At 34.9% G+C, this 12,167-nt stretch overlaps 3 protein-coding genes across 3 annotated transcripts; all 3 read left to right on the top strand.

Annotated features, from left to right (window-relative positions):
- The first annotated feature begins 513 nt into the window (after positions 1–513).
- On the top strand, positions 514–1,181 carry LOC17897661 (pectinesterase inhibitor 1). Its single transcript, XM_006306220.2, has one exon. The coding sequence runs from the start codon at positions 530–532 to the stop codon at positions 1,103–1,105; it is 576 nt and encodes a 191-aa protein (XP_006306282.1). The 5' UTR covers positions 514–529; the 3' UTR covers positions 1,106–1,181.
- A 1,718-nt stretch (positions 1,182–2,899) lies between these two features.
- Positions 2,900–3,594, top strand: LOC17897045. The gene has a single exon (XM_006304786.2). The coding sequence runs from the start codon at positions 2,940–2,942 to the stop codon at positions 3,513–3,515; it is 576 nt and encodes a 191-aa protein (XP_006304848.1). The 5' UTR covers positions 2,900–2,939; the 3' UTR covers positions 3,516–3,594.
- Positions 3,595–9,172: 5,578 nt separating this feature from the next.
- Positions 9,173–11,910, top strand: LOC17897738 (ACT domain-containing protein ACR8). Its single transcript, XM_006307475.2, has 7 exons — positions 9,173–9,419; positions 9,938–9,983; positions 10,089–10,203; positions 10,283–10,350; positions 10,450–11,022; positions 11,119–11,223; positions 11,310–11,910. Exons 1-7 carry the CDS (start codon positions 9,358–9,360, stop codon positions 11,664–11,666), a joined length of 1,326 nt encoding a protein of 441 aa, XP_006307537.1. The 5' UTR covers positions 9,173–9,357; the 3' UTR covers positions 11,667–11,910.
- The last annotated feature ends 257 nt before the right edge of the window (positions 11,911–12,167 follow it).

Raw genomic sequence — 12,167 nt, 5'->3', positions numbered from 1 at the left:
GTACCAAATTAATACGCTATCTGAGAGAGAGAGAGAGAGAGAGAGAGGTTCGCAAAAAAAAAGAGATACTCGCAAAAGAGAGAACACGGCCACGAGCACCAAAATTTTTTGTTTTTCCTTTGATTCAAATTTTGAGACCAACAAAAAACAGACACGTCATCTTTTATAAAGGGAACATATCTTTCGTTTAATAGAAAAGGAAATAAATTTCTCAAATTTGAATGAAATCTATAATAATTAAAGCTCAATACAAAAGAGAGCATCAAGATTTATGTGTTGCCATAATCTTCTAAGTCAAATCAAATGAATTTAATATGGTATATAATTTGTTAGCATTTAAATATGAAGATATGATACAGCCAATATTAAGTAAATATATGGGTAAATTAGTATTTTTCATCTTTATATGATTATGTATAACATTTTGTATAAATATTAAGCCTCTTGGTTAGAGATAAGATAATATGTAGAAACCATTTCCATATACCTCTAAATCTTACATAAGTTCCAAAATATATAAAAAAGAAAAATGGTTGCATCTTTTGATCGAAAAAAATCATTGGTTCTTTCAATGGTTTTACTTTTTCTTTTTGTGTCATCATCATATGCAAAGTTTAGTATGATGGTTACAAAAACCGAGATCAACACCATATGCACCAAACAAGATATGAATTCTTCGTTTTGTTTTGAGATTCTTAAAGCAACTCCTGAAATTGCTAGATTAGATTATTCAGATCTCATAAAATATTTGATCACTTATCAAGCTCGGTATATTTCAAATACGGTGAAGCTTTTTAAGTTATCTGGAGGCTACTCGAAAGATATTAATTCTACATATCACGTGTGTGTAGAAGTATATGAAGATGCTCTCAGTGGACGTGATAATTCCCTCCGATATTTGGCTGCCAAAGACTATCCCAACTTAAGCACCCTGGTCGGAGCTACGATGGATGATGCCTTCACATGTATTGATGAGGATTTGTCAACAATGAAGCCAATACCACAACTTTTTATGACGAGAAGTTATGCTATTAAAAACTTTTCTGACATTATCTTGGTGGTTCTGCAGTGTTTTCTAAAATATGATTATTACCTATGTTCTTAACTCATTCAAAAAAAATTGTGGAAGTAACCCTTTTTAATATATAAATAAGTAATAAAGACATTAAAAAAAATTATCGATGTTTTAATTGGTCTTCTAGCTAAACATAATAAAATTTAATATGATTTATGTTATTTTAAGGGTTTTGTGTAAAAAAACCACCCAAGTATTTTTTTCCCAACTTAACCCTTCATATAAAATAAATGCAAGTCAATACCACAATTTTAAAATTCACCCGCAGTATAACCTACGGACGTGTATAGATTTTTCAAACCGTATAAGTCGGTTAATAAAACTACGTTGGAAGGTAGTATTGAACCCATGACCTGCAGCACATACCAAAAGCACCCATGACAAATTGTGCTGCTGCCGTTAATATAGTTAATATAAACTTGTAACTATATACTAATTAAATCGTAACATAAAAGATATATTAACACTGATTTTCCTCAACTATGTCCGGTTTGTGTGCCCACTGCGTCTTCTCTCCCTACACGCCACCATCTCCACCTCCTCCTCCTAGCTTCGTTCTTCAATTCCCAATTCTCATTCCCTAATGTTTGGTTTTTTATTTTTTCTTCTAACTTCTTATTTTCACGAATTACTTCACCACCTCCCGATCCTTTTTTACTCCTCGGATCTTTCGATTTATCTTAATTTTTTCTTCAAGCAGGAAAGTGTTTTTCTTTGGCCTGACGAAGAGCCGATGCCGGAAATCAATCTTATGAGAGTTGATCAATGTATTTCCGATGTCAAATTGGATGGTAAACCTTGATTCGGCACTGCGCAACATAGATCATGATGTACTTATGTTAGTTTTATTTATTTTTCTTAACATTCTAAAGGCCTTTGAATGTGTTATAGAGCTAGTCACATTTACATGTTCATAAACAGACACAATCCAATAAGAGTTAAACTTTGAGAGTGTAGCACTCTCCATTATTTTTTGGACGGCTGAGATCTTTTATATATTGTAAATTGTTAAAAGATTCGTAGTGCAGTTAAAATAGTTTACATTTATGGCTGATAAGGTCTTTTGCATATGAAGACACAATAGGCATGGAAGGGAACTTGAGATGCACATGGATAATCATGTAGCATTCGTAGAAAATAAAATCTAGCACTTGGACAATCCTGCATCATTCATAAAAAATAAAATATCGTTACTGCACATAACCATAACATCATACTAATCATATACTAAGCTTAATGAAAACGTTACCTTTTGTATGTTTATGAGTGCTCCTTGCTGGCCTCTCAAGGACGAACACTATAGATAAATTCATAGCAGAGAATTCATATATCTTACATTTGCATTGTGTTCAACACTTTCCACTGTAAATCTAATAGCAAAGAAACTAAATCAAAAAATGAAATATAGAACAGGGTTAAAAAAACGGACACGTAGTCAATTCTAAGGGGTCTTTAAAAACCTCTGAAAGGTGGTCTTAAATGGTAACATATATCTTTTCGTTTGATAAAAAGTAACAATATTTCTCAAATTTGAATGAAATCTATAATTATTATTAAAGTTCAATACAAAATAAAGAAAGAAAGCATCTGATATATGTGTTGTCATAATTTTTTTAAAGTCAAATCAATTTAATTTAATATGGTATATAATTTATTAGCATTTAAATATGAAAATATGATACAGCCTATTATTAATGTTATATAGTAAATATATGGGTAAATTAGTCCTTTTATCTTCCATATAATTAGGTATAACACCTTGTATAAATACTAAGCCTCTTGGTTAGTGATAAGATAGAACATAAAAATCCTTTCATACACCTCTAAATCTTACATAAGTTCTAAAATATATACAACAAGAAAAATGGTTGCATCTTTCGACCAAAAAAAATCATTGGTTCTTTTGATGGTTTTACTTTTTCTTTTTGTATCATCATCATATGCAAAGTTTAGTATGATGGTTACAAAAAGCGAGATCGACACCATATGCACCGAAGAAAATATGAATTCTTCGTTTTGTTTTGATTTTTTTAAAACAACTCCTGAAGTAGCCAGATTAGATTATTCAAATCTCATAAAATATGTGATCAATTATCAAACTCGGTACATTTCAGATACGGTGAAGCTTTTCAAGCTATCTGGAGGCTATTCGAAAGATATTAATTCTACATATCACGTGTGCGTAGAAGTATATGAATTGGCTATCAATAAACACGATGCTTCCCTCCGATATTTGGCTGCCAAAGACTATCAGAGCTTAAACATCGTGGTCAGTGGAACGATGACCGATGTCCGTACATGTATTGATGAGGATTTGTCAATAATGAAGCCAGTACCACAACTCTTTATGACTAGAAGTGATGCCATTAAAGACTTGTCTCTCGTTATCTTGGTGGTTCTAGAATGTTTTATAAGAAAAGATCCTGAACTATGTCCTTAACCCATTCTATAATAATATTGTGGAAGTATCCTTTTTAATATATAAATAAGTAATAAAGACATTAAAAAAGAATTATCGATTTGAATTGGTCTTCTAGCTAAACATAATAAAATTTAATATGATTTATGTTGTTTTAAAGGTTTTGTGTAAAAATATATATATTTTTTTTTTTGCAACTTAACTTTTCATATCAAATAAATGCAAGTCAACTTTAGAATCTTAAAAGTTTGTATATAGGTTAATAAAACTACGTCGTTTAAACATTTAAAAAAAAACAAATAAACGTTGGAGGGTAGTATTGAACACATGACCTGCAGTACATACCAAAAGCATTCATAACCAATTTTGCTGCTGCGTTTTCATAATCAATGTAAACTTGTAATTATATACTAATTAAATCGTAACATAAAAGATATATTAACACTGATTTTCCTCAACTATGTCCGCTTTGTGTGCCCACTGCGTCTTCTCTCCCTACACGCCACCATCTCCACCTCCTCCTCCTAGCTTCGTTCTTCAGTTAAACTTTGAGAGTGTAGGAGGAGGTGGAGAGTGAAGCACTTTCAATTATTTTTTGGACGGCTGAGATCTTATATATATGTATATACTGTATATTTTTGTTTTTTGAAAATAAGATCTTATATATATTAAGGAAAGATACACAAAATTCTCCTAAAACTAAGGAAAATTGTCGACAGTCGCAATATGGAAGAGTTGTCATTGCCTTATTCGTATCTTATCTCACTTATAAAAACATCGATCAATCGGCCATACAGTTGCCTATCATTCCATCGAAGTGAATTAAACTATTTATAAGATATCTGTCACTAAAATAATACGAAAAAATACAAGTTTTTGTCACGTCCGAGGAACAACATGCCCTTTGAGAGTATTGGCGTGATCTTATGTAAAAGTTTAATATTAACTTGATCTTCGCGACTATCTCTAACAAGTATTTAATACTAAAGCTCTTAAAATATGCTAGAGGTCGTGCGAATATCTTCCTCATATCGGAATTTGAATTCATTTATGATCAATAAACAAAACAATTGCAGATTGATAAGATTTAGAACAAATCATTAATGACTAGCTTAGGGACATGAGATAGCTGTCATGTACACTTAGACAACAAAATTATAATATCGGAGCCGCAACTTGACAAACAAACTCTCCTCGAACATAGATCTCTAATAGTCTAATATAGATCATGCAAGTATATTAAAATTTGATGCGCATAATCTTAATATGATATTATTGCCAATCAATATATGAGATGTAGCTGACATAACTATATCTACATTACATACTAAGTGATGTCTTATGCACTAAACCCTAAGCTTAACTATAGCATCCGATAAAGTTGTCATTCAAACCAGAACTATTGTATATACTAAAAATATTACAAGAAAGAGGGAAAACATATTCGAATTTGGCGCCAAAACACTAACTAGTCAAAAAAGTAACCACCGAACTTTTTATATGGACGAAGGCACTCCTTTTGTTGATTACGAATTTGCCCTATTGACTATAAGGTTAGGTTAGGTTAGGTTGCAAACTAAATGTATAATCAAAGTTAACGTCCTTACTAGAAAAAGGAATTTCCAAAATGCTTTGTTTGCAACGAGAATATGTATGAGTTGTCTCTTGCTACGTCAGCGAATGCTTCTCGGGATGTTTCGGTCCATATAACGTTTTTGTTCCTACGAGTTACACAAAGGCTGTTTAATTTTTCTTGTGGGCTGTGTTCTTTCTTATTTGTTTTTCTTTTAAGCTTTAAGCTCCACATTTATTGTTATTAAAAAAAGACAAATTATTCTTAAAGAAAGTCACATAAGACATTTTTTATATCATAAAATAAGAAATTTTCTAGGAGAATTAAGGGGCAAACCAAATCCTCGTGGACCCGATTCTTTTGGTTGATTCTGTTGTCTAATCCATCGTCATGAGCATCTTATATGACGTGGCTCCCACCGGTGACTTATTACCGGCCGTTCCAGTTTCCGGCGGAGAATCGTACACAGTTTTCCCGCTTAAACCGACGTGGAAAGACAGAACAAAAGACAAATAAATCGTAAACAAAAATTATGAAAAGAGCCAAAATATTTTCTTTTGGACGCACGGAAAAGCTCTAAAGATCTTCCGCATACAAGTTTTGATTATTTTTTGACATATTTTCAATATTTTCAATAGAACAGTTCATAATCAGCTGTGGGGGGTTATATCAATATAGTTAAATACAGATTTAAATATAGAATGCTGAAAACAAAAACCACGAAGTCGAGCGCGTAAGATGCACGCGCGGGCGACTTCTCTCTCAAACCTATTTTTCTTGTTTCTCCCTCACATCTGCAACTCCTCCGCCTCTCCGACGTGTTTTTCCGGCGTCGGAGAGGGCCTCACCTTTTTTTTTTAGCTTTGGTCTTTCCTCTCCGTCAGATGTCTCCGTCAATGGTTTGTGGTGGCTCACCGTATCTGTGCCTTCTCGTTCTCCAGGCGGTGGTAAATCAGATCTCAATCTTCTCGTAGTGGCTAGGAGAGACGCGGCGGCTGAACGTTGCTTCGAGTTGTGGCCCGAGGACACCTCGTTTTGATGGCTTCAGAAGGTTGCCCTTGGTGGTCGTCTCTCTAAGCGAGTTAGTATTGAGTCGTTTGGTTTGTGGTTGTGGTTTCGTGGAGATTGTGGAGGGGCTCCGGACTTCCCTCACGGTGGTTAGCTCCGGCGAATCTGTTTATGAGATGGTTCCGTGTCATCGAATTTCAGATTCTTGCCTCTTTGCTAGGTTTTGGTTTGGTGTCTGCTACTCGCCGGAAGTCTCAGATTGGGGAGTTGGGTAAAGTATTGTGTGGTGTTTGGCTCGATTTCTTCTTCCTCGCCATGGAAGGAGCTGGTCTAGTTCTTCGTCGACGGACCTAGAATCGTGTACGTCTCTTTCTCGAGGCGCGGTATGGTGGTTTCGTGAGGCAACAGGTCTGAGGTTGTCATGATGTTTCTCAGTGACAGCGGAGTCTTTCTCGGGTCAATGAGTGGCTGAACGTCTTTTGGATTTTAAAGCTTTGCTGGGTGATTGCGTTCTCGGTGGCGTAAGGTTTTAGTTGTCGTCTAAGTTTGTTGCTTTCTTGTAGCAGCTTTAGCGGAGTAGTTTGGGGTAGTAGTGGCTGCCGGTGGTGGTCTTGTTCCTCCCCATTCTTTCTTCTCTGGTCAATTCACATTTTGTTTACTTTGCCTTTCTAAAGGGTTTTGTTGGGATCCTCACTTGTTGCTTACTTGACTTTCTTTGGCTTTGGATGAAGTCTAGTTTGTCATCGCGTTTTCCCTAGGTTCTGGAGGAGTTAGTAAGACTAATGGGTCTTTTGGTGCTGTTTTGTATTGCAATATTTTGGCTCTGTGCTAGCCGACTACGGGGAATGTACTTGGTAGAGGGAGCTAGTGCCAATCGCAATACATTGGTTTGTGTGGTTCCAATCTGAGATCGCTCATGGATTAGTTCGAAGCGCCACTCTCACATGATGAAGGGGGAGTCTGTGATCGAGGGCATTCAGACTTGCGCCGTTGACAGCTCAGTCCTTGGACCTCCTGTGAAAGGCTTCCATTACTAGGGGTCTTCGTCTTTGTCGTCTTTTCAATCTCTATCGTCAGTTTTTTTCTTCAGTAGCTTATTTTGGAGGATCTTCATAATCATGTATCACTTCATCTGACACCGTTTGCTTCACTGCATAGGTTGAGTCGATGGACTGATTGAAATTTGCTTCCATGTTTTTTTTTTTTTTTTGCCATGGGACTAATTCTATAGGTTTAAAATCCATGATTGTAAAACTAAACATTTTCATTTTAATGAATATTTACACTTTTAGCAACAAAAAAAAAGATTTAAATACTCACCCAAATAGTCATTAATGATAAGTATACACATTAATAGCTAGTAATAAATGTAGCAGAAAGAATCATCATCTTGTGTCTGTCTATTGAGAGAGCTTAACCGAATAGTTTCGCTTGCAGTTGCAGCTTTGGTTACTGCACCGCACGTCCAAGGATGTATGTAATGAAACTGTAATATTATTATTATTATGACAGCGAACAATGTCGTCGACGACGTGGCAAGATCAAAGACCGTGTATGTATGTTGTAATGTAAATTGATTCCATAGATCGTTAAAGACATGTAAATATTTGCACGTGACATGGTTCTCTGAAGAGAAAGTGGCCCATACGTGGGGGGCATATTCGTATTTAATGCGAATGATCTTCTTTAGATCCTCCTTATGTAATACACTTGTTTCTTTTCGATAATCTTTTTTTCTATAGTAGTAGCATCTATTCTAATGTATGAATCTTACTAAGTTTTGGATTCTTGTAAGTTGTAACTTGTATAGATAGCCTCTTTATCGTAATTTATAAGAAAGTTGTAGAAACATAAATCACGCATATGGACAATCATATATTATCAATATATAAAGTTGATTTGTGATTATATTCCTTCCATTTTTAAGGAGTTGTTATAATCGTATCTAATTTAAAATTTGGTATTATAGCGTAGAAGGTTCGGTAATATAATTGTGGTAGGCCGAGGAAAATCACCTCACCAACGTGAATATCACGCGCGAATTTAATTTTTTTTTTTTTTTTCTGGAGCACCAATTAAATGTCAGCACGTGATTAACCCCTAGCTAAAATTCAGAAAAAGAAAAAGACAAATATGTCCCTCACGACACGCTTAAAGTGACACTCTCATTGCCAGCTTTTAAATATAAAAACTGGGTCCGTCCGTCCTTGGAAGATCTTTTCTCTTAAATTAAAAAGTGCGCCTCTCGTAGATTCTCAATGCTAAAATGACTTTTATACCCTTATCAAGCTACAGAAGACGGACCAAATACGAGGTTATTACCGGAACTGAATTTATAAGGGAAAGTACGGAATTTGTTGAAAGGAAAGAAGCGCGTAGCTCTCACGTGAAAAAAGAAGTTCTCATCTTAGCTACGAAGCGAGTATCATTTGACGTAGGACCTTTAAGATTAAGACACGTGGCTTGTTAGATCGATTGTTGTCGGGAAGAGGGATCATAGTAGAGTGGAATGCACGCAAAGTAGAACAAAAGTAGGAAGAGGGAACCACTTAGGTCTTTAAAAAAAAAGACAGGTGGCGTCCTAGCTGGACAGTTGAACTACCAGAGTTCAGGATCTACTTACACGTGGATTAATGGTTGGTTTCCCTCATGATGGGGGCCTGGGGGGGAAGAGGATTTCCAACTAATTTCGTGAATATTTAATAGCTAATTTAACCATTTTCTTCATCAGATTTAGTGTGATTTCAGATTATTAACGTATGTAATTAGATTATATAATTTTTGAAGGAAGTATCAAAAGATAATTTAGATATTATAATTTTTTTGGTTGGGTTATAAACTTTTTAAGAGGAGTGAAATATGATGAAGGTTAAGATTAAGAAAAAAATATAGAGGCAGCATTATAAGTCCAACTGAAGAAGACTTTTATAGGAGGATTAGTAACATGCGTGAGACGTGGGGGTTGATCCATGTGACTTTTCTATAAAAATGGAGGAGGAGATATAATTTAACAACATATATTTATCCATTTATATATAAATATATATATATATATATATAAGGGGAGTCCAGTGTATGGGAAAAGGATTATGCGAAAGTGTGCTTTCTCTATCAAAATTTTCCAGGGGAGCAAATAAAATAGAAACGGCAAGAGAGAAACGCTGGTTAATTAAGAACATCTTGTTGAGAACTCTTTAAGAGAAGAAGAAGCAGAGAGAGAGAGAGGTTGGGAAACGACGGCGTGTTGTATTGAACCAAAGAGATTGAGAGAAAGAGAGAGATATGGCGATGAAGGGTTATTTGGATGAGTATGAAAAGCTTGTTATTAGGATGAACACTCCAAGGTTTGTTCTTCTCTCTTCTTCTCTCTTCTCTCTTCTTTATTTTTATTTGAAGATTAGAACAGAGCTACAAAAAACCCAGAAATTTGGTTCCTATTTTTTTATTTTTATGGTCGTCGTTTTTATTTTCCCGGTGAGAACATTCTCCCGGAAAGTATTGTTTTCTATCAGTCCGGGAAAAATATACTTATTTTCGAATTTTCACACCGAAGTTTTCAAAATTTTGAAATTTCCTTTTTTCTATATATTTTTTTTGTTATCTTTTTTTGTATTTTCCAAAATTTATATATTAAATATGTAAAAGTTTGTTCTTTTGTGTCTTCTTCCTAGAAGATTTTCCGAATTTTCTTATCTTGGCTTTATTTTTTCATCAACTTGAATTTTGTTTTTCTTCGGACTTATCTTCTCTAAACTTTAATTCATCTAATAAATCATAATTAGTTTTATTTTTAGTTATTTTTGTCGGAAAAGAGAGAAAGAAAAAAAACTAAAACTAGTTCCTACATGATTATTATTGACAGGGTCGTTATCGACAATGGTGTTTGTTCTTCAGCGACAATCGTCAAGGTTAGCTTCAATTCCATTTAATAGCTTCAATTCTACCATTTTTTTTAATTATTTTTTTAATTTCTAAAGATTTATAAATTTAACAAAATCAACTCTTTCTATCAGGTTGACAGCGCAAGAAGAAATGGGATATTATTAGAAGCTGTGCAAATTCTCACCGATTTGAATCTCTCCATTAAAAAAGCTTACATTTCTTCTGATGGAAGATGGAACATGGATGGTAATAATCTTCAAACATCATTATATTATCATCACAATTTTTTTTTTTTTCCTAATTCGTTCTTTTCTATTTACTGCAGTCTTCCATGTGACTGACTTAAACGGAAACAAATTGAATGACCAGAGCGTCTTGAGATACATTGAACAGGTAATTTCCTTTTTCTCTTGATTAAACAGTGTCTTAAATTCTTCAAGAACATGTATTCTAAAAATATATTATCTTTTGTGTATTTTCTGATGGTCACAGTCGATTGAGAAGGTTTACTACGGAGAAAACATTGAAGTAAACGGTTTAACAGCCTTAGAGTTAACCGGAACAGACCGTATCGGTTTGCTCTCTGAGATGTTTGCGGTTCTCTCTGATCTCAACTGTGACGTGGTTGACGCTAAGCTGTGGACACACAACGGCAGAGTTGCTTCTGTGATCTATCTCAGAGATTGCAGCTCTGGGTTGCCGATTCTTGATTCTCAAAGGGTATCCAAGATCGAAGGACGGTTGAAGAACGTTTTGAATGGCGACAACGATGTTAATTCCGCCGCAAAGACTTGTGTCTCTGTTGATTCGATGATGCACATAGAGCGTAGGCTTCATCAGCTTATGTTTGAAGACAGAGACTACGAGAAGAGATCCAAGACACAAGAGAGATCTCCCATGGTTGTTGTGACGGTTCAGAATTGGGCTGAGAAGGGTTACTCTGTCGTTAATGTTCATTGTCGGGACCGGACCAAGCTTCTATTCGATGTGGTTTGTACGCTAACCGATATGGAATATGCCGTGTTCCATGCGACTATCAACACGGCTGACGACCAAGCTCACTTGGTATGTTTCTTGAAAAGATCTTGAATGTTCGTTTGAATTGATATTTTTTTTTAATGTGATTTTTAGCTAAAGGATCTTTCCTTTAAAACTCTTCAGGAATTCTACATCCGGCATAAAGATGGATCACCAATTAGTTCAGAAGCAGAGAGACAACGAGTGATTCAATGCTTAGAAGCTGCGGTCGAAAGAAGAGCATTAGAGGTATAGGACTGCCCTGAACCTTCATTGAATTTTCTATTGTTTAATCAGAAAAATCTAAACATTTCATTGGTTTTAATTGTGTGTAGGGTGTGAGATTAGAGCTGAGACATCCTGACAAACAAGGTTTACTAGCCGAAGTAACGCGGACATTCAGAGAAAACGGTCTGAATGTTACAAGAACAGAGATATCAACGAGCAGCGACATGGCTACTAACATATTCTATGTAACCGATGCAAATGGAGACGAACCTGACTCAAAGTTGATTGAATCAGTTAGGGAGAAAATAGGTTTGGAGTGTTTAAGAGTGAAGGAAATGCCAACGGTGAATCATAAGAAGGGAGATGGAGAAGAGCAACAACAGACCAAAGCAGTGTTGGTTTCACTTGGGAGTTTGGTTTGGAGAAATCTCTTCAACTTTGGTCTTATCAAATCATGTTCTTAAAATCTTTCAAGTACTGAGTCATCTTTTGCGAGAGATGAACCATTTAATCGGTGTAGCTTGGTAGGTCGGATTTTAAGTTAGGCAATGGGTTTGGTCATGTTCTTTTTGTAAATAGAGAAAAGAAGAGAGGGGTGATTAGAAAATTCTTAAATTGCTTACTTTTATTTGTGGGAGTTTAGATTTTAGAACAGGTTGTAAAAAAAGTTTATAAGATTTAATTGTTATTGTTTTTTCTTTATTGTTTTAGGTTGGAGTTATATTATTATTAGTGGTTGACTTGTATTTTCTTAGTGGAGTATTATATTGTTTTACAGGTTGGGTTCCAATTATTTTAAGATGTGGCCATGGTTTTCCAACACATGCATGTCCCATGACTTTGTGGGCGGAACCATTTTCATAAATTCTATCTTACCAACGAACCACGCCATATTTTTGTATGACAATGGATGTTAATAAGCAAAGTCCAACACCTTTATTAGAAAACTGATTTAAAAAATTTCA

The sequence above is a fragment of the Capsella rubella genome, unplaced genomic scaffold (genome assembly GCF_000375325.1).
Source record: "Capsella rubella cultivar Monte Gargano unplaced genomic scaffold, Caprub1_0 scaffold_1, whole genome shotgun sequence".
NCBI lineage: Eukaryota > Viridiplantae > Streptophyta > Magnoliopsida > Brassicales > Brassicaceae > Capsella > Capsella rubella.
The sequence above is the reverse complement of the archived record's forward strand: the minus strand, read 5'-3'. Positions and strand labels throughout refer to the sequence as shown.

Excerpts from the sequence above, each read along its gene's own strand:
- LOC17897738 (XM_006307475.2), top strand. The coding sequence starts at position 9,358 with ATGGCGATGAAGGGTTATTTGGATGAGTATGAAAAGCTTGTTATTAGG. Across the intron at positions 9,420-9,937 it reads ATTAGGATGAACACTCCAAG|GGTCGTTATCGACAATGGTG; the intron begins GTTTGTTCTTCT and ends TATTATTGACAG. Across the intron at positions 11,224-11,309 it reads TCGAAAGAAGAGCATTAGAG|GGTGTGAGATTAGAGCTGAG; the intron begins GTATAGGACTGC and ends AATTGTGTGTAG.
- LOC17897661 (XM_006306220.2), top strand. The coding sequence starts at position 530 with ATGGTTGCATCTTTTGATCGAAAAAAATCATTGGTTCTTTCAATGGTT.
- LOC17897045 (XM_006304786.2), top strand. The coding sequence starts at position 2,940 with ATGGTTGCATCTTTCGACCAAAAAAAATCATTGGTTCTTTTGATGGTT.